General features: G+C 44.3%; 3 protein-coding genes across 3 annotated transcripts in view; 2 read left to right on the top strand and 1 right to left on the bottom strand.

Moving 5' to 3' along the window:
* The first annotated feature begins 120 nt into the window (after window positions 1-120).
* Window positions 121-2398, top strand: Marcal1 (SWI/SNF-related matrix-associated actin-dependent regulator of chromatin subfamily A-like protein 1). The gene has a single exon (XM_077645454.1). It carries the CDS (start codon window positions 337-339, stop codon window positions 2389-2391), a length of 2055 nt encoding a protein of 684 aa, XP_077501580.1. The 5' UTR covers window positions 121-336; the 3' UTR covers window positions 2392-2398.
* On the bottom strand, window positions 2302-4178 carry LOC144112647 (uncharacterized). The gene has a single exon (XM_077645456.1). It carries the CDS (start codon window positions 3767-3769, stop codon window positions 3167-3169), a length of 603 nt encoding a protein of 200 aa, XP_077501582.1. The 5' UTR covers window positions 3770-4178; the 3' UTR covers window positions 2302-3166.
* Window positions 4179-4906: 728 nt separating this feature from the next.
* Window positions 4907-22200, top strand: part of LOC144112642 (26S proteasome non-ATPase regulatory subunit 4-like) — a 60300-nt gene continuing 43006 nt past the window's right edge. Inside the window, exons 1-3 of the mRNA XM_077645452.1 lie at window positions 4907-5473; window positions 5939-6079; window positions 14574-14685. Coding sequence (XP_077501578.1) covers window positions 5448-5473; window positions 5939-6079; window positions 14574-14685 — 279 coding nt within the window. The 5' untranslated portion in view covers window positions 4907-5447. The remainder of the gene's footprint in view (window positions 5474-5938; window positions 6080-14573; window positions 14686-22200) is intronic.

The raw sequence follows: 22200 nt of genomic DNA, 5'->3' as shown, positions 1-22200 counted from the left end.
CCGGACGTGACGTCCTTTCTTCAAACCGAATGTCACGTCATGGGTTGAAATAACGCTCGCGTTAATTTTGCAGCAGTCACTGCCTTAGCCATTAGCATGTAGGAAGCATTAAGCATTAGCACTAAGCATTAAGCATTAGCATGGAGCCCTTAACCATAGGCCATGTTTTCCAGTGGCCAAGCCGGGCCAACCCAAGTCGATTAAGCTTCTGATACCAAGGCCACTGTACCGACTGTACTTCTAGCCACCATTCTTGTGGTTTGACGCGATGGTCGTGTTGCTGGCCTGTTTGCTGACATACAGAACAGAGCAAAATTCGCTCTAGAAGGAAAGGAAATGAGCGACACACTGACAGAAGCACAGAAGAGACTAATCGAAGAAAATAGGCAGAAAGCTCTCGCCCGCCGAGCCGAAAGACTTAAAGCTGCATCAGCATGTGGTGCACAGACTGACACCTTGTGCTGCCCAACGAGCCGACCTGCGTTGGATGTAGCACAGGTACTACACAAAAATGGACAAAGTGGAGCACTTCCTTTCAACGGACCAACTAGTAGTGGCGCACAAGACTTGAATACGAGAAGTGTTTTGTGTCAGAAGAGCCGAACCACGATAGCCATGCGAAATGAGACGCCGAAAGCAGTTGCAGCAGTTTGCAACATTCCTTCAGCGAAACCAGTGTCCGGTTCGTGCGTCGTTATCTCCGACGATAGGTTCCGAGTAGACGCTCCGTACCACCAACAGATGATCGAAATATTTCGGACCATGCCGTCACGAATGTATGATGCCGAGAAAAAACGTTGGAGTTTTCTCCTCACATGCCACAACCCTTTAATGGATAAGTTGAAATACTTGAGGCCTGCAGTTCTCGTGGCCGAGATTCCTAGGCACGTCTTGAAAGCGTTCACGGAATCGCCGGAAACTTGCGAGGTCAGTCTGGCCAGCCTTGACTGCAAGCTAGAACGAGCACTTCTGCCGTTTCAGAGTGAAGGCGTTCGCACCGCCGTGCGGCGCAAGGGCCGCATCTTGATCGCCGACGACATGGGACTTGGCAAGACTATACAGGGCATCGCAGTAGCTGCTTACTACAGAGAAGAATGGCCAGTGCTTGTAGTAACGCCATCCTCGGTACGGTTTGCTTGGAAAGAGGCCTTCCTGCAGTGGATGCCATCGCTGAGGGAAGAGCAAGTGACTGTGTTAGTAACTGGCTGTGACCAGATTGACCTCCTTCACCAAGTTATCATCACCAGTTACGACCTCCTTACGAAGAAAACTGAAGAACTTTGCAATAGATTTCAAGTTGTCATTCTTGATGAGAGCCACTTTATCAAAAACCCGAAGACAGCGCGGACAAAAGCCTGCCAGAAAGCCCTTTCTAAGGCCAGGAGGGTAGTCCTGCTTACTGGCACACCAGCACTGTCAAGACCAATTGAACTCTATACCCAGATATGCGCTGTGAAACCCAAGTGTTTTCCTAGTATGCAAGAGTTTGGCATCCGTTATTGCAATGGTCAAAAAAACCAGTGGGGATGGGACTTCTCTGGTTCATCCAACATGCATGAGCTGCAGCTCTTTCTCGAGAGAACAGTGATGATACGAAGACTGAAGGCTGATGTGCTGTCACAATTGCCAGCCAAACAAAGGCAAGTCGTGTTGCTTGACCCCTCTTACATGAAGTCGACAGATAAAGTGATGCAGCATATGGCTCGGGAAATGCACAACACCAAGCTTCAGGCTATGGAGAAAAGGGGAGTTTTGCTGGCCTATTTTCATGAAACTGGCATCCATAAAACCAAGGCTGTGTGCAAGTACATAGAGGACTTGGTGGAAGGTGACGAAAAGTTCCTCTGCTTTGCTCACCACCAGGCAGTCTTGGACAGCATCTGTGACCTGCTCACGAGGAAGAGCTGCAGTCACATTCGCATCGATGGCAAGACATCTGCCGAGTCACGCAAGCAACTCTGTGACAAATTCCAGTATGACGACATGTGCAGAGTGGCAGTGTTGAGCATCACAGCCGCAAATGCTGGTATAACACTGAGCTCTGCAAGCCTGGTCGTCTTTGCGGAACTGTTCTGGAATCCAGGCATACTCACCCAGGCAGAGGACAGGGTTCATCGAATTGGGCAGCAGAACTGTGTGGTTATTCAGTACCTTGTGGCAAAAGGGACTGCTGATGACTACATATGGCCAATGGTGTGCAGCAAGCTTGATACACTAGGCAAAGCAGGGCTGAGCAAAGACAGCTTTTACGATGTTGACCTAAAGGTTTCTGCTGATTCAAAGCAGCCACGTTTGGAGGACTTTTTTCCTGCTGATGAGTCTTGGGTAGATTTTATTGATGCAGACAGCACTGATGGCTGTTCTACTGCAAAAAAGACGAAGGTTCATTGATGGTACTTATTTTGCATAAAATTTTTTTATACTTTATTAAATGACTGTACATTTGTGTGAAACCATTTGCAATTTTTTCAAAGGTGGTATCACTGCACAGAATCAGAAAGCAATAGCTATGCCCCTATACAGTAATACAAGAGAATTTTCGCTTTGGTCGGTGGGTGCAACAGCTTGGAAACACTGCACTGTGAACAGAAATTTCCTCGCTGCCACACATGGCTGTGCTAGCCTAATGACCATAAAAATCGTCTGCAAGGTAGTTGCTCTTAGCTGAAAAACCATACATAACACAGCACAGTGATAATGCTCGAGTATTCACAGCCCAAGACAGCTGCGCCGGAACCATGCAAGCTGGAGTTCTTGCAGGATTTTTTTCGTAGAAGTACTTGGCTAGAACAATGTTTCTGTAACCACTCTGATGGACAGCACACATTACTTGATAGCATTTGGGATGAAAAAGACTGTCATGCATCTTGTCAAAATGAACTGTTTGGGGCACATATGCAATACATGCATGTGTGTGGCAGTTTGGAGTGGCTAAAAGCGCTCTGGGTACCTACAACTGGCATTCTGGACCCAATCAGGCAGACCCACAATGCGTTTGCAGCTGAAGTAGATTTCCCGATGATGTGCTTGCAAAAGGCTACTACATTTGTGTCATTATTACCATGCTGTTAAGACAATTTGAATTGTACTGCTGAAAGCTAAGTCGTCAGCCATTGGTTGTGCGTTTCCACTAATTATGAGGTCATTCAGCTCGAGGTCACCCAACTCATGATGCTAGTTTGTGTAGCATTTGTTCGTACTGCTTCACAGTGCTCTGACTGATGAACAAGAGCCTTCCACTAGGCATGTAAAGCTCCACAATGCTGCGCAAGAGGCCGATTTTAGCGTTTAGTTCTGCAGGTGTTAAGAAAATTATGTGGGAAGAAACACTCTGAATAACCAGCTTCAAGCAGTGAGCAGCAAGAGCAGTGTTTTCGGTTTCATCGCAGATAGCCACAAAACTGCACTCGCCGAACGAGTGCCACATTACAATCCTATCGCCCACGTCGGCGTCTCTGAAGAAGAATTGCCCCTTGCGCTCCGTCAGATGCACGGTGACGTCGGATGACGAGCTTGAAACTTCAGGTGGTGCGTTCTTCATATCCTCCACCACATCCTGGTGAACACGTTTAAGGAGATCTGACCGCGTCTTTAGTTCTTCGTTCATTTCGCTTGGTCCCCTGAGTGACTCTAGATCGCTGGAGTCAGCCCCATGGGTAGTAAGAGCGACATCACCGAGCTGTCGCGCGTCATTCCAACCGTAGAACGTCGAATAGATGATTCTCGACGTTTTTTCTGACACCGATGCAATAAAAAACGCCAACACCATGTTGGTGGCCCCGCCAACCGCACGCTGTGGGCGAACAGGGCGTTACTCGACGAATGGCAGGACGGTGTGTGCGGCAGACTCCCGTTCTCCCGTGTTCACGACACAAAAGGGCTTTTAGCCGAAATGCAGCAGCCGAACAATAAGCAGATAGTGCAATCCGCAAAAACACAGTCCCAGCTGATACCAGTCGCAAACACGATTCTCACTCTTTGTTGATCTTGTCAACGAACCACCAACTATGCTAACTACTGCGCTACTGCCTACTGCTACCGCTGCTGCCAGCGCTGTTTAAACAAAAAAAATTAAAATCAAAAGTATATTTGCAAAGCTGTGTTATAAAATGTGATCGTATTCAATAAAATGAAGGCCCCTTGGTTATTAATGGCTGATATTGGTTCTAAAGAGTCAGCGCAGAGGATCATGGGAAAGTCGTCTACTACCGCTACCTGCCGCTACTTCCGGTTTCAACTTTTTTTCGTCTGCTTGTCTTCCTCCATGCCCTGCTGCTTGCTTGCTTCCTGGAAGTGGCTGTGTAATATGACTTGTACTAATTTACGCTCCAACATCGCTGATTGTACTACATCAAAGCAAGACCACCGCGACGTCGATTCTGCTTCGTAGTGTGTTTTCGCACGAAATGCACCCAAAATAACGTAAATGGTACGAGGCTTAAAATATTGAAGAAAATTTGGAAATGGCATCTCGATGACAACCGAACCGTGCCGTAAGGGAAGGGAGGAAGGTGGGAGTGAAACAAGAAAGAGAGAAAAAGGTGCCGTAGTGTAGGGCTCCGGAATTATTTCGACCACGTGGGGATCTTTAACGTGCACTGACATCGCGCAACATACGGGCGCCGTTGTGTTTAAATTCGCTTCCATCGAAACGCGGCCGCCGTGGCCGGGTTCAAACCCAGGAACTCCGACCGCTCCGGCTCAGTAGCTGATCACCCTAACCACTGACCCACTCAGCCACCGCAGCGGGCGCGTATGCAGTGCGATGTGTTGAGGCGCGCGCTGTGTGCACAGTGGCATGAATCCATTTTGCTAGCCCATCTGGCAGCCTTTACACGCTGCGAGGAAAATAATCTGTCATATCTGACGTTTCATCCCGTCGTAGCGTGGCTGGCGTGGCTAAGACACAAATATGTAATGACTAACGCGTTAAGCTATTTTTCAAACGCATGTGAAACCAATTTCCGTGCATACTCAGAACAGCCAGCTTGCCTACGCTCGCATCTTATAACCACGACAAAACACAATTTCTGCGATCAGGACACGTTCATACGCAGCACAAGCTGATCTTACGATGATGTTGTGCAATGTGCGATGTCGTAGCGTAAATTAATGAGTGAATTAACGATGCACGCATGCACAGCGGTTGTTCAAAAAGCGCGGGAGAAAATTGGAACGAACCGAAAGTTGCTGGCAGATAATTTTCCCATGATTCTTTGCGTTGGAAACGCACCTCGCCTTTTCAAACATCTGGTGGTCTCGGCATCCACCAATCGCCTTCGTCGGCATTCGTCCTGCGCCGTCCTTGTGCGCAGTGGTGCGCGCGTCGACCGCGCGCCGTCTGCACTCGCACGTGGTTCCGATTTCAAACGCTCAAATTGCGGAGCGCCGGACGTAAGGACGACAAAGCGACCTGTACATCTTAGCGAGAGACTGCGTCAGCTAAAATGTACGCCGTGCCTACAGTTATTTGGTGAGTAGCTTGAGATGTCAACGTTGCGCTTGAGATTTTTGGCTTTAGCAGAATTTTTTGCGCTTAGTTAAGCGTGTCTGTACTGCAAATTTCTTGCACTCGTAGCGGTATCGAGTTCTGCTTCTGAACAAAGGTACGGGGTGTTTGAATTTCAGATGCGTGGCTGCAGCTCGGCCTGAAAGGAGGGAACTCCTGTCTGTGCAATTTCGATGTATTAGTACGACCTAGGATGTAGCCGTACCCCATGCAGTCGAAATTTCCAGAGCGCTTCACTACGCCGTCCCTTATAGCTTGAGTGGCTTTGTGACGTTAAAACCCCATAAAACAAGCGGGAAAATAATAAAGTTCTGTACTACGACGCTCGGGATGAGCTTTTTGCGTGACTATATACACTCTGTCACGATGGCAAATGCCGCGCGTTTGAGCAGTGTTGTTGTTTGGTGCCTTTTCATACTCATTTTTCAGCGTGGACACCAGTGATTACATGCGGAATGGCGACTTTGAGCCAACGCGTTTGGACGCACAGTATGAAGCTGTGAAATTTGTTTTCCACGCCAAGACTCGATCGCACCGAGAAAATAAGGTTGCACTCCTGACACTTGCAAGGTAAGCGTTGATCTACTAATTAAATCTTATGCAAGCTATTGAAGACGCCCACGGATACTGAACCTAACATTTAATATGTGCCAGCCCGCGTAGGCGTTCAATGAAGACGCTGGTATATATCCTGGCTTAGTGCTCAGTTCGATCGAGTGTCACTGCAGCCCCAGAGAACCATATTTAGAGGATATCCACAAATGGTCCCAATATCAAACATCATTTTGAGAGGCCCATCAAACATCCGTTCGAGCATTTACAAGAGATCATCTGTTAGTGGACATCAATTTGACTTGCATTTTGTGATATGCTCAGAATGTTACTTTGTGCACATCGCTGAGACTCTAACAGTGGACTTTCTGTGGACGTCAAGACAATAATTAAAATGTTAACTAATTATGCTTAAATAATTAGTTAACATTGAAGAGCGAAAAAAATACTGCAGACTAGCTTACGCGACTCTAAACAAACTTCATTTGGTCCCATGTGGCTAGGATATTCCGTGATTTTCAAAAGCTTGGTTACATTTAGCTGGGGCACCTCGTATATGGATTGCCTGTGAGGTTATTTCTGCATTTAACTACGTTTACATATGCGATCGTCCATCCGATACATCTATGAAATTGCCTGGGATGTCATTTTTTTTTATTTCACCAGAAATTAGCTTTGCATTTTGTTGATTAGATGCGCACAATGCAAAAAAGCCATCACGCAAAGCTCACTACATACTTGTGGGGTCGTTGTGCAATCGTCGCAGAAAGTAATCAGCAATGAACGCCAGTTGCTTTGGAAGGCCGGCTGACCACACTGTGCAGTACATTAACTGTGTACAGTGCTCGCACTCCTCTGATGGACTTCTCTAACAGCTCAGGGCCTTTTGCTCCGTTTCCTTCCTCAGATAACCACATTACATGCTGGTGCCCTAACACATAATTCTGATAAAAATTTGCATTGGCCTAATATATGTTTTCTGTACAAGTCCCCTATAGCTATTAGTCTGATATGAGTTTGTATCAGTCTAAGAGGAAGAAACATGAACATTTGAAACAATAATAATTGTGGTCTTAATGAACAGAATTATAATGTTGCAGAAAAACCGGCGAAGTTTTACACGACACATAATGGATATCTAGTCTTAATATATTTAGAAAGGTTTGCTTTGCTGATCAACAACTCACCATTAGTAGATATGGCTGCTCTGTTCAGAGGGGCTAGAAAAGCCCAATGAAGGCCACCTATTTATATGCAGTTAGTAGAGTGTGCGAATCCTGCCTGTCCTGGCATAGTGTACCCAGAGGACATGAGTGTGTGTGTGTGGTACGAATAGAAACCTATGTCATGGTGATAGGCCTGCAAATGCTACCTAGCTCCTAACATCGATGGGAATTTCATCATATTCAAATCCTGAGAGCAATAGTCTAATAATAAATGCATGCAGCAAATAGAAATATCTTATCAGATTTTACATTTCATGCATTTCTTATTACATTAATTGCGCATCAGTCATTGTTAAGCAAATATGCTATAATTTCTGCTATTATGTACAATTTTTACTAGGATATCCAGCACTACCCTTCCAACATGGACCTGCCCAAACCCCCTGGGGGCCCCAGGGTTGTTTGGGCAAAGGGGTTTAGCACTAAACCATGCATCTCCAAACCACCCAAGCTTCCTAGGAGGCGTAGCTTGCTGGCAGACATCTCTTAGGCTGACTCTGCTCAGCAGTGACTGTGTTGTCGAGATTTCGCAGCATCGGCACTTGACTCTGTAGGTACAAGTGACAGCTGTGAGCGAGAAGATGCCATACATTTAGTCTTATTTTAGTTCGGACAGAAATGACTGTTCCTCCCAGCACAAATTTAACTGTCGGCAAGTGCCCATCTGTAACTTTTGTTTCCGCCGTTGCCGAGGAGATTGATGATGATTATAGATTTTTATGGCGCAGCCCAGTAAAAGAAAACAAATGAAACAGATTGGCTTTCCAACTGGCTTCAATTGGTTCTAGTTGGACTGAATGGGTTTCCAACTGGTTCCACTTGAAACGGTGTTCCTACTGGATAGTCCAAATGGACTATGCAATTGGACCAATTGAGTTTCAAACTGGTTCCATTTGGAATGGTGTTCCAATTGGACAGTCAAAATGGACTCCCGACTGGACCATTTGAGTTTCCAACTAGTTCTAATTGGAATTGTTGCTGCAGCTAGCCTGAATAGAGTTCCAATTGGACACAGCAGTAGTCTGGTAATACACGATTCCACGGGATTCTCAGTTGAATCAGTCTTCGTCATCTGGTGAGCCCAATTGGTCTTACCAACTGCATCCAACTGGTCTGACTAACTGCACCCAATATATTCATGTTAACAATTGAAAAACATGGCATATTTGAAAAATATGGCAATACTAATTAGGTTATAATTAGAACTATCTACTGCTTAATCTGCTAAATTGTATACATCATTTATGCTATTCCTGCAGTCGAAAATGAATTAAATAACTATGCTTAACTGGTAAGCGCGCCACTAACCCCATTATGGGAGTCCCACATATGGGATATATAAGCTGAAGCAAAAGTGCATTGTGTACGTGGATATGTGTTGGGCTTATGTTAGGTGTGTGACTGTACTACCTGGTTCTTGAGTGTAATGTATGATTCATTTGATTTCTGAAAAAGATTAAATTCCTTTAAAAACTTGGCATGAGGTAGAACATCTCAGCCTGCAGTCCTCGCAGATCAGTGTTTCTTTTGCACCTTAATATCTCTCACATTGTGCACTTTGTACAGCTTAATTAATTGGGTCATGGACTTTGTGAAAGTTTCCTGGATGCAATAATTGCCTGCATGGGACCTAACGGGAACTGTTATTCGAGTTGGGTCAGTTGGTCCAACTGGTCCAGTTGTGTACTAATTCACGATTGGAAATTGCAGTTGGTACCAATTGGAAATTTCCCAATTGGATTCAATTGTTTTTTTTTTAACCGGGAAGGGCATCTGTGGCCGAAGAGCGCCATGGCACAAGGTGTTTTTGACTACTCACGGGGGGGTCAAAGACCCATTTCCCAAGCATTTCACTCTAAAGAAGCTGAGCACCAGGCAGGGGAAGCTTGTACACATTGTATCACCAGTGGGTACCCGACTGCACTGGGGATCGAACCCCGCACCTTCAGCATGCGAGGCGGATGCTCAACCACTTGGCCACCACTGTGGTGCCGAGGAGATTCGCTGCTTTCAGGGCCTCTTTGAAGGTAGCAGGTACACTTTGAATGATTCTGTGCCACTGGCAGTGTAGCGGGCACAGTTATGTGCAAGATGGCCCTGGGTTCACCTTGGCACTGCACTGTGCATTATGAACTTGTCACATTGGTCAGCGCAGTGTTTCATCTTTTCTCTTCCCTTGGCCTCATGCCGTTCGTTGCACTGCAAATAAAAGAAAACTGCACTGTGGAGTAGCTTAAAGTGCTGCATGCAAGCAGTTGATCTTTTTTCTAACTGGAAAGTTTAGCATTAAGAGTTCTGTAGCTTTGAATACTCATTTTTTGCATTGTAACGCATGAAACATGTATTCTAGACTTTTTATTCTCCTGTTTCCCGACTGGATATATTTAATATTTTCGTGACTTCGTTTTTTCTTTCGTAAGCAACATATATTCTGTTTCTTCATTGTGTCATTGAGAAGACAATTCTATTACCGACACTGTGATTTGCTGCAATAAAGAAAAATGTTTAGGTTAATGTGTGAAAATGAATTTTTATGCACACCACCCTAAAATTGCCTATCTTCCCATGGTAAGGAAAGAGTTAAAGGCCTATAGACATCTAATTTTAGTTGCATGTTTTGTTCTTTCAAATAATGCGTTAGACATTAGAAAACATGGATTACCATGTCGTATTTGTCTAAAACCACTATATAATTTGTAGTTGAATATTTTTTCTTGTGCTGTTCAGTTTCATTAACTGAATGACGGCTGTGACGTTTAGCTGGTTTTAAAATCACGTGAGGCATCAAAAAAATGCCAATAAATCTGCTGATGCATCATTTGTAGTCACTCCAGCTCTTCAAGAACACTGATTTAAGAACACTGATCTAAGTGTTCTAGTGAATTAAAACTATGTATCAGTGTTTACATCGCAGTTTGTCATGCCTCACGTAACATAAATGCCAACTACACGTTGCAACAATTGTTTAGTTGCTGAAACGGAAACAGCATGAGAGCAGAAATTAAATTATAAATTATGTAGCAGTTGAGACTAATACCACATCGTGATCCATGCATTGTAATGTCTAACGCATCACTTGAAAGAAGGAAACACTATAACTCAGAAGTACTTGTATTTGGGCGTGTTGGTTCATATCTTTTCAGGAGGACACAGGGGCGCAACAAAAACACACGGACATAGAAATAGACAGGGACGAGCGCTTCGTCCCTGTCTACTTCTATGTCCGTGTGTTTTTGTTGCGCCCCTGTGCCCTCCTGAAAAGGAAACACTAAGCTGAAATTTTGTTTTTGTAGTCGTTTAAAAGTCTGATTCTAGGAATCCATGCTTGCTCTCCTTTCGCTCAGGATAATGAAGACGATTGGAGTGGCTTCGTTTCAATGGAGGCAAAATGATAAATGCCTGCGGTCTGAAATAAGCTGGGCCATCGACTATTTTGTGCCCATAAATGAGTGTTGCTTTGGTACTTCAGAAAGCGCACACAACTAACCAATAATTAACCAACTTGTATGTCCTAAAGGGTGGTGCTCACTGGTTATGGTGCTTGGCTGCTGACCCAAAAGACCCATGCTGGTCGCATTTCGATGGAGGCGAAATGCTAGAGGCCCATGTGATGTGCGATGTCAGCGGACGTTAAAGAACCCCGGGCGGTCGAAATTATGCGGAGCCCTCCACTACAACGTCCCTCATAGCCCAAGTCGCTTTGGGACATTAAACTTTATAAGACCATAATCCTTTTTCATTGATGTAGTCTCACTGTGGTGATGGAGTATATGCTGCACTGCCTCTGGTGTAGTATGGAGTTGAACAACAGAAACCGATTTCTCTGGAGTCTTATATACTTACAAGTAGTGCAGCCTCATTACATGCCGAGGAAATGTGTTACAGGGCCACACTACAACGTCCCTCATAGCCCAAGTCGCTTTGGGACATTAAACTTTATAAGACCATAAACCTTTTTCATTGATGTAGTCTCACTGTGGTAATGGAGTATATGCTGCACTGCCTCTGGTGTAGTATGGAGTTGAACAACAGAAACCGATTTCTCTTGAGTCTTATATACTTACAAGTAGTGCAGCCTCATTACATGCCGAGGAAATGTGTTACAGGGCCAAAACACGAACTAGGTTTTCCGGGGCGTAGGGCTAATGCTTCATTCTTGATGTTGGTGTAATTTGTTGGTGTAATTTGTGCTTCGGCCTTTCAATGTGTCGCCCTATGTGAAATAAGCTATGCGCCCTCCAACGTGTGATTCATATTCAGTTTTGATATCAGCTCATTTTTCACACATTATTCCATGTTGTATTACATTACACTACGTTCTAACCACAATGGTGGCCTAACCACAATGGTGGTCATACTGTCAATATATTTTAGTCGTCCCTCAGTGCATCCGAGCGTTCCTCACATATGCGATTTGTGTATGTGTACATAATCAAGGCTGTTGCTATTCATGAGCACAGTAGCACAATGTCAGTAAGTTTAAAAATTGGGCGTGTCATTGATGTGGACGGCCTCCATATCCATAATATAATCTTATGCCCTAAACTAAAACCAAAAAAATTTTATTTCAAATTTTTTTACATTATTTCACATAAATGAGAGTCATGCTATTAACATTGGTCATTACATACTTAGCATGCTGTTCCCATGACAGGTTGGATATGTGAAGTCCCAGGTACTTGTGCATGCTACCAGTATTGAGTCGATGGGTACATGTCCAGTGCATGTGCAAGTGTTGTTGCACAACATATATTGTTTGTTTCTTGACATGTGCATTACTTTACATTTGTGTTAAGACTCATCACCAATTCATCGCATCACACAGAAGAAAAGGAGGTCATGAAGAAAAGTAGCTAATTGCATTTCGCAGGAAACGTCTTGAGGTGCTTAATAATGTTGGAGAAAATAATATGTTCCATGACTTCTGATGAGCTGCTGGTTAATGATATGGGTCTGTAATTGTAAATGGATGACCTGCTGCCCGATTTAAAGATTGGGGCAACCTTCTCCATTCTCCATTCACTAGGCACACAGCCCGAATAAAGGGACTGCATAAAAATGAATGACAGAAACTCGTGAATAATTACCTTTGCATTTTTCAATATCTTAGAATTTATGTTATTGGTACCGGCAGCTGATGGCAGCTTTAAAGTATTGATTACATTAATGATACCAGTAGGTGCAGTTGATATTGGTACCATAGCTTCAGTGATCAGCAGGCAAAAGGACTTGGGGGAGTTCAGGCTGTGTTCCTGTGTGAAGATTGAGCAAAAGAACCAGTTAAAGGCTTCTGCACAATCACTGTAACTGAGCGGTTTATCACAACTGTCAGTGGTGGTTACTACAGTGTTCCACGACGGATTTATTGTTTTCCAAAATTGTCGGGGGTTAGTGCTAAGCATGTTTGGTAATGTTGTGTCAAAAAAATTTTGGTTTGCCTTGCGTACACACTTCGTGGCTTCTTTATTAGCTACACAAGTGTAACGGAACTAAAGAACCGATCCAGCTTACCATTATTAAAGCACCATCGAAAACCAGCCAGTTTAGCCTTCTTTCATTGTTTGTGCTATTCTTCTTCCATTAATCACCTACATCACACAACACCCTTTATGTTTTCAGCTTGTCATAAAAACAGTCAACAGGTGTCATACCCTTGCCCAAAAACAAACATATGCACAGTCTTTCTTCATCCGAACAGGAAAAGATTGGAACGGCCTTCCCAATGCCACTATAATAATAGAAGACACACTTGAATTCAAAGATAAGCTTAAATCTTTAGACACATTTTAGGTTTTCGTGTACCTTTCCCCTCAAACATTGATATATTGTATACTTTGTTTTATTATGCAGTTATTATTATATTCTCAAATCTGTTATTAATTCTTACCCATCTGTTCAGTGCTATATCTGCCTCTCTTTTTTTTCTTGTTTTGTTTTTCTATTTTATTTACAAAAGCATTTGGGCATTTTGATTTTGTGAGCTGTTTGCCTGTTTTTCATTTTTATTTTGAAACCTTTGATGCTGTGATTGTACAGAATATGTTCCTTTTTTGTTGTTATTTCTGTACAACCCATCCCTCATGTAATGCCTCTTTTTTGGGGTTTTTAAGGTACTAAAATAAATAAATATGGTCTCAAGGTTGGACTAAAACAATCAAGCATTCTTAGTACCTGCATGCTATTCCATTGATCATAAATTGCACAGTCATAAGCAACAATCTTAACTGAGGATTAGACTTATGGAATGGCCTGTGCAGGCTCTTATATATAGCATCCATGCTCAGTCCCTTGTTTGCTTCAGTATTTGGTATCAGTATTTTTTTTCTACACACACACACACACACACACTCTCTCTCTCTGCGTCTCAGCTAAATGTAACCATGTTTTTGTGTCCTACACGAATGAAAGCAACTCGCTGCTCTTGAGAGCCATGTGACCTAGCTAGTCCGGTACTTTTTTTCATTCTGCAAATTTTGGTAAATATTTAGGACTAACTAGTTAAGTTTGTAAGTATTGGCTTTTGGAAAACTGTGTCAGTTTGAAAGTTGTAGGTAACCTTGAATAATAGCAAGCTGAAATGTTTGTGACAAGGCACCATTTACATAGCTTTTTTACTGGCCGTAAAAGAAAGCACACGAAATTCTAAATCTAATTTACAGTGCTAGCATCTGAAGTGCCACATGATGCACTCTCAGGGAAAAAAGTCTGCTTGTCTCTGTAATGCCATGCAGGATATGAGATAAGGAGATTTTTCTCTCTGAAATCATGTCTGGGCTCTCAAGATCACTTTCAGTGGTATGTATTGAATTTCGCACGCTTTCTTTTTGGGCCGGTAAAAAAATTAGTCAAATGGTACCTTGCTACAAATGCTTCAGCTGGCTGTTTTTGTAGCTGATCTAAAAATTTCGAGTTGACGCTTTCTTCCCAAAGCCAGCATTTAATAATCTGGCTAATGATTCCTAATGAACTAAATTTGCTGAATTTTAAAATACTGACTAAGCCGCATGACACTCAACAGCACTGAGTTGGTTTCACTTGCCTAGGACACTCCGTCTATTTTAAAAACCTGGTTACATTTAGCTGGAACACTTAATTTAGCATATGTGATGAATCTGCATGGGTGCCATTTGCAGCTGTTGCTTAAAATCAGACAGAGAAACATATGCATAGCACTGTGTGTGTATGCATCTTTTTTCTGTTTTTAGGGCCACTTTCATCTCTGAGCTGTTAGTGGCAAGCCCAGTTCAATTATGTTTTGATTTTTGTTGATTTTTATATTTTCACAGGCCTAAAGTTTTGGCTACACTTACGAATAATGCTAGACACTTTGTATCAAAGCTTGAGGAAATGAAGCCAGATGGATGCATCGATTTTGTGAACGCTCTACGCACTGCAAAGGTACGTTTCTCTTTTTTTTTTTCATGACGCTGTCACTACTTATGTGCAGAAACTTGGCTGACCACTGGACCTCAATAACAGTTTTTCTAATGCTTGGTTAACGTGTTGTTTCTCTCATAATGTGGTTACACAGATGTCAGCATTAACACCAAATTGAGCTATATGTAAGGAACAACACCGTCAAGTATATTTACACCACCACCACTAAAACAGTATTGTCGCATGTGCAATTCCAGAACTGAAGGTGGCCAAAATTATTCCAGAGCCTCCACTACAGTGTGTATCGTGCACTGAACCCCATGTGCCAGAATACAAGAATATAATATGCATCAGTCTAAGATCACAACCCTTCAAGCAGGAGGCATGCTAACCCAACCACTGATGTCCACAAATTACCGTAATGTCCATTATCATTTCTGGATATCCATGCGACATTCAGGCGACTATACGGGACGACTATACGGGCTATACAGTATCCTTGTTCCAAATTTTTATTTTTTCCACAGCTGGGTGAGCAGCAACGAAAGCCTCAAAAAACTTATGTCATTTTTTTCAACTTTGACAGTCTTCTGTGATCCGTTGCAAAGTGCTGCGTTCCAGACATACGATCCAGGTTATTAAAAAAATGCAATAATAGATAGACAAATGCATACAGTCTGGGCGTCCACTTCGACTGTGGGAGGTGGTTGGTTCGAAACTCACCGCTGGACACCCACCGGTAAAAATAGGTACAAGCCACCCTCGGCCCGGCACCCGGCTTCTTCAGGGGTGTGTGTGCTTTGAGGAGGCTCCACAAACCGTGCTGCGCCCTGTCAGGGCCAAACCCAGTTTGAAACACTCAGCCTGCAAAGGTGGTTCGTGTTTCACTGCAAAGTGAAGAGTTCGACTCAAAGCTCGTATGTTCTAACCATTGTCAAGTTCAACACTAAGCGATCCTTCGTCAGAAGCGTCAACTTGATTATCACTGCCGTCCTGGGCAAGTCCGGTTTTTCTGGCTGTCCGACTTGGTGAGAAAAAAAATGGAGGCCACAAGTTGGGCTTTTCCACACGGCGAGAATTTAACGTTGCTTGACGACGGAGCTTTTCGCTGATCCGTCAAGGCAATAACTGTGGTCAAGACCCTTTTCCCAAGCATCTAGCCTCAGAAGAGCCAAGCACCAGGCTGGGGGAAATCTTGTACCCATTAAAAAACCGGTGGGTACCCGGCGGCACTGGGGATCGAACCCAGCACCTTCCGAATTATGCGAGGCGGATGCTCTACCACAAGGCTTTGTGGCCTTGTGGTAGTGCAACACAACACACACAACACAGCAAATGCGTACAGCTTTTGTTGTGTTTCGTAGAGGTTGGCAAATGGAGCTGCCTGATAGGAGTGGAAAATAAATGCACTTGCCTTGTTGTCTGGGGCCAGCACTGTTATCAATCAATTGTTATTTCGGAGGTCGTAATTTGTACACAGGACAAGCTGACCTCTGAGTTTGGGTGGCTATATACCCTAGCTGCTCAGTGTTTCGGATATATGGGCCTTTTTTCAGTAACGTCCTGTGCTTGTGCCAAGTTGTCAATTTGCAGGAAAGCTGACTTATAGGAAAATTTTCTAAACCAAAAACTGTTATTCGCAGACCATGTTTTCGCTTCCTAGCTGCCAACAGAAGGAGTGTAGTGTGAGGGAAGATGAGCAATTGCCCTCCATTGTATTTTTTTTAGAAAAGGAGAGAGGGGAATGCCCCTTAATCTTTGTGAAACTGAAGCCCCAACAGTTTCGACTAGCTTTCGAGATTGATTGTAGCTATCGAAAGGGTGCAGTGATGCATTCTCTTGCACCATTGTAGCTGTAACCTGCTCCTCGCACCCCTGCTCAGAACACAAAAGGGGAGAGAGCCAGTATTTACTGTTGATAAGCTAGCGACCAGTGCTGCTAAGGGAATGTCACCACGGTGCCCTAGAGTCAGTGGGATTCACTGGAAAGCTTTCTCTTCTACTCTTGTGTGTCCTTTCCACAGCTTCCCTCTCATACAGACAGAGGCATCTCCCCCTTTTCTTTTCGAACAAGACTGCGAAAGTGCCATGAGTGAACGAGAGTTTTGTTTGGCAATGTGTGCTGTATTGTACAGGGCACTGAATACTGCGCAAGCTGTCCATTGGATAAGGACGGCACCATCTTCTTGTGAATGGCAGGTCAAATGCCACAGCCATAGAGTTCCTCCTAGAGGGAAAGCTGGCGGTAGGGTGGCTAGAATGGGGAGGTGTGAAGATCGCGGCACTTTCCCTCGGCCGCGCGTGACCCCACTGCGCACCGATGCTGCCACGGGGAATGCGGCACTGCAGCTAGCAGCGCGGTATGCTCAGCCACGTCAGCCTTGCACACGCCGTTGCAGTTTTAGTCAGTTCAGTTCGTTTCGTCGTCTGTGTTGGAGTGTCTATAACAGCGTTTTTTTGCGAGGGCGTGATGCCTTCAATAGCAAAAGTGACTGCGGAAAAAGTGGATGTGGCTGTAGGCCATCACAGCTATCCTGAGGGACACAGCGATGCGCAGCTGATATATTACATTGCAGGCTATGTGGCTAAGAAGGTTGTTTTGATGACTCATTGTGAAGCCTGCAGAAGCTCGAGCGACTCTGGAACAGGGGGGGGGGGGGGGGGGGGGGGGGGTTGCCCCAGCATTTCTCCAGAGGGGGCAGCCCTCCCCCCCCCAAGCCTCCAACTTTTTGCACTCAGATCAGATTTTTCTGACAAACGCTTTTATTTCAGGACGTTATAAATGTAAAGCACAGCGAGGCTGAGCTCGTTCGCTTCTTACCCAGCCTTAAAACATTTAATTTCAGTAACCTAAAGCAACCATGTCCCAGCAGAAATTGTTAATTGACTGAGCTCTGTTCATGAGCATGATTACTAGCATTGAAACAGTATGAGCAAACTTTTTTACGCATTTTTTAACGCAGTCGATCACTCCCCATCTGTACATCTTTATATATATATATATATAAAGTTGTCCATTTGAACTCGGCTTTTATATGCATTACAAATACACTTTTGAACAGCGAAATATGAAAATATTAACAAAAAGCAAATAAAATAATTAAACATTTAAATAAAAAATGGAATAAACAGACAAACAAGTAAAAGAACTCGAAGACTTGCCCCCCACTCTAAAAATACTTCCGGAGTCCCAGCAGAACAGCATGTCTCTGTGATAAATGCAACATACCCAAAGAACTTCCAGCTGAGGCAATTAATGAGTTGTACCTTGGGGGCCTTTTACATCTGTCAGTATCATTTTACAATCTTGTCAACGTCCTGGAAAACAAACTTGCATTCAGCCAAATGCTCTTGCATGCCGAAGCTGCGGCAGAGATTCTACAGTCAATTGGTGATGTGCCAAAAATTGGTTCTGAGCATTCTGTTGCTCTGACAGCATCAGGTGTACGTTTTTATTTCCTCACAAGGATTCACTTTTTGCTGTAGAATATGAGGATAGTGAGAAGAAACAAAAAACACTGAAACCTTGTGTGTTGTAGATAAAATTCTGCAAAAGCCCCCCCCCCCCCCCCCCCAGGTGAAAATTTGTTAATAGGATTCTGCTTTCTAATGGTTTCATCTGGTCCCAGAAGGAAGCCGTAGATCTGGTTTGCTGCTGGTTGAAATGGTTCCTGTAGGGCACCCAATGGTGTTTTGCTTGGATCTGCTGGTCCCAGAAAGAAGCCTTCTGGTTTTGAGCTGGGATCTGCTGGTCCCAAAAGGAAGCCAATCCTTGTTTGCTGCTTGTTGAAATGGGGCCTTCAGTTGGAAATAAACGCAAATATTTTCCATGGTTCGCTACATTTCGCGGCATAAAGAGAAAACCCTCTCAAAGCCACGATCAAATTCAGTTATTGTTTGCTATTCTGCTCATTTATTAAATGTACAATAAGCATATCCTATTACAGGACATACTGATTGCAAAACAACGCTTCCTTGCAACATTTAATTTGCGAAAATTTGTATTCCTGCAGTCGCAGTCATGTTTAAGGCCAAGCCACTGCGCCTTGCTGTCTTCCTGGCATTCCCATGGCGGATGAAATTTTTCTTCCTCCATGGAAGTGCTCCTTCGTGGCTCCTTCAGAAACTCGCATAGATGGTGGCGTCAGCTTTCCTTCTATGGCCACAGCCAAAATTAAAGCGCAGTGAACACAAAAAGTGTTTAGGAATGCAAAATTTCCACAAATAATTTTGTTTTGCTTTGGTTTTACACCTAAATAGACCTAACTGGAGTAGTTTGTGTCTGGATGTGTGCTTTGGTGCATTGTGTAAAGGCGGTAGCGGTAGTTTTAAACCGTGGTAAGTGTAGGGCGCCTAGCGGAGATATGATAGAGAGATTGCCGTAGGGCTTGCCATAAGGCTTTGGTTAGATATTTTGGTGGAATTTTTCGTTAGGTGGTTGACCGGGCGATGGTCGGCGAGCTAGGAAAGCTAGGGGTGACGGGGAGCTATACTCCGTTTCCAACATCATGTGCAACGCCATCAAAGCTAGAGCTCATGTTTGCGCTGCCTGCATCCGCGACCAAAAAGTAGTGCGCTATTTGTGGTGAGTGAAACATTGTAACTGTTTTGCCTGTAGGCCTACTACTTGACACATTGGTCATGATATTGAATAAATGCCCTGTTATCGCTGAGAACACGTCGGTTTTTCGTGCCATAGACCACTCGGACACAGAACAAGCGCGGAGTAACACGCCTCCCTTTATTTTCCCGTCCGGACTACTGCACCTTTCACAGCGTTGCACCTATGAAACGGAGTGTAAGCGTTGGTGTTATTTGGACGAGATGGACTTGGAGAGTTTAGCCGACGTAGAGGAGGCTAGCTGCGCATGCAGGCTGCGTTAGAGATTTGAGGAGGCCTTTCAGACGACGGAAGGGAATGGGCAGCTAGCTGAAAGGAATTCCAAGGGGGCCTGAAGGTGGAGCGAGAGAGGCGCGGATTGAGCTCGAGGTTCAGGTTAGCGAGTCGCTCAAGAGGGAGTGGTCTAAGGCTGACCTGCTAGAACGAATACTTGGCAAGCTTAAAGAAGAGAGGGAAAAGCAGGCTGAGCTGGAAGATTGGCGGGGGAGCAGCATCAGGTCGAGGGCGAGGACAGTGTGGAGTCTCACGCAGGTGCAGTTAATAAAAACAAAGAGGCAAGCTGGGTAAGAGACATGTAGAACCTCAGGCGGGAGGTAGCGGTAGTGGGGAGGCTCCATGACCCTACAGTGGCTTCAGGTGGTGCAGAGGGAAAGGTAGCAATGGGTCCGGCGGTGCACAACAGTGGTGTACAGCGCGAGGAGGGAGCACCGCGGCGGAGGAGAGCCAGCTAGGTGAAAGTGGAGGCCATCAGGGAAGTGCAAGGTAGATGCAGTGGCCAAAGCACAGGATGTAGCAGGGGACAACATGGGGAACAAAAACCTTGTTATCCATGCTGCTCTCAACGATGTGCTGAATGGGAGAGGCATCTGAGGAGGTGTGTATGACTGTATGCTCAATCCCAGAGGTCTAGGGGCAGTTGAGCGGAATGAAAAGGAGGGTAGTTGAGGCTAACTGTGCCATTGGGGGTATGAGCTTAAAAGTTGGGTATGGTTTAACGGACGTCAGCAGGGATGTGCACTAGGGCTGATCCCATCCTTTTGCACAAGATGGCATTGATTACATTAGTGTCACTGGCAAGAGGGTAGCGGCCAGGATAGGTCACCAGGCTATGGCTTTTTTGGGGGGACCCAGAGTTCTGAGTGCATCAGTGTGGACAAAGATGAACCGGGGGAGGAACCAAGATCAAAGAAACGTGGGTACCATAAAAGAAGAAACAGATGTAAGTGCCAGTGCCAGATTAATTCAGGCATAGGGTATATAACGTGCAAGTGTTGGGATAGGCTGAAAATGGGAAGTAATTGAAGAAAAGCTAAGGCAGGAGGATTTAACGGTATATCTGTTTGTGGAGACACATTTTAGGGACATGGAGCAACCACCCTGTAATCCTGACTATGCTAGGGAATATTGCAATAGAACAGAGGGCAGCAGAAAGGGGGCAGAATTGGGGCATTCATTCATAAAAGTATGAATTAGCAGATGGCCAAACAGGATGTAATGCAAGGAAGGACCATTTGTGGCATAAAGAAAAACTGGCAGGGGAGCAAACACTCCTAGGCTTTGTATACCTGCGGACAAGAGCAAATAGCAAAGAGGAAAACAAAAAAATGGTAGAATGCACAGCAATCGACATTAATGAGTTTTGAGGAGATAATTATACTAAGGGAGATGAATGCACACATAGAAGATATAGATGGGTACAGAGATTCGACAGGTAACATGCTGTTGCATATGTGTGAAAGGCATGGCCTAGTTGTATGTAACAGTATTGAGAAGTGTGAAGGTCTCATAACATGGGAAGTAGAGTGCGCTTGATGATAGATTATGCACTAATGTCACATAGGGTCTATGATAGGCTCTGGGTAATGAACATAAATGAACATGGCTCCAGAAGTCTAGGCAGTGATGAAACATATCGAGCTGAGTTTTAGAAGAGAAACCAATTGAAGAACGAGGCAGGATGAACAACCAGATGGTGTCTTTAGCTTGGAAAAACAATCAGAAGTAGCAACCAAACAAATTGAAGTAATACTAAAATAGAATGAACTTGCTCAAATTTAACTACATTATTTTAGCTAGAGCTTGTTGTAAGATGCGAGTCAGGCCAGAAAGGAAAAGAAGACTCAAACCTAAGAGCTGATGTTGGGGAGGGTAAGAAAGCCATGAGGAAATGTCAAGAAGCCTCCAGAGAACACAGATATTCCAAGCCAGGGGAACCAGAAGCTAAATTGGACAGAAAATGGGATAAGTTGAAAAACTGTAGAAAAGAAGCATCCTATTTGATCAATGAGGTAATTAGGAGGAAGGGGTTCTAGTCATTGTCAAAAGTAAACAAAAAGGATGTATAATTGTTCGTAACACGAGTTGCGCACACAAAAAGACAGACAGAGGAAGACGGAAAGAGCGCAAACTATCAACTTATTTTATTATCAGCACTGAGGCTTATATAGGCAGTGTGCACACATTTCTAAAGATAGGGGAACATGAGAGAAGGATGGCAGATCCAGCTTGTGCTGAGATAAAAAAGAGCCGCCAGGAAGTTCTTTTCTGCATTATACAGCATTAAGGAAGTATCACTGGTACAGTTATCGCATTTTCTCTTGATGTGGTATGCTTCTAAAAGCTCGGGCACTACTTTGTCTTTGCTCCTACCTGGAATCTTGATGCTCTTTAACCGTGGCTCACAACCTGTACATGCCATGCAATGAGCAGGCAAGTTCGCTCCTCTGCGTGTTCATTCATGCAGCGGCCTGTCTGGCCAACATACATGCGTCCACACTTGAGTGGGATCTCGTACACCACACCCATGGCACATTTCCCAAAGTTTTCGGCATGTTTTGTATTGTATCCGTTGTGTTCACCTTTTTTGCCGCCGATCCTCGGGCATAAACCGGCGAGCTTTCGTGGCGCTGAAAAAA

This window comes from Amblyomma americanum, chromosome 1 (genome assembly GCF_052857255.1).
Source record: "Amblyomma americanum isolate KBUSLIRL-KWMA chromosome 1, ASM5285725v1, whole genome shotgun sequence".
Lineage (NCBI taxonomy): Eukaryota > Metazoa > Arthropoda > Arachnida > Ixodida > Ixodidae > Amblyomma > Amblyomma americanum.
This window is presented reverse-complemented; position numbering and strand designations above follow the sequence as displayed.

Coding starts and splice junctions, on each gene's coding strand:
- LOC144112647 (XM_077645456.1), bottom strand. CDS start 3,769: ATGGTGTTGGCGTTTTTTATTGCATCGGTGTCAGAAAAAACGTCGAGA.
- Marcal1 (XM_077645454.1), top strand. CDS start 337: ATGAGCGACACACTGACAGAAGCACAGAAGAGACTAATCGAAGAAAAT.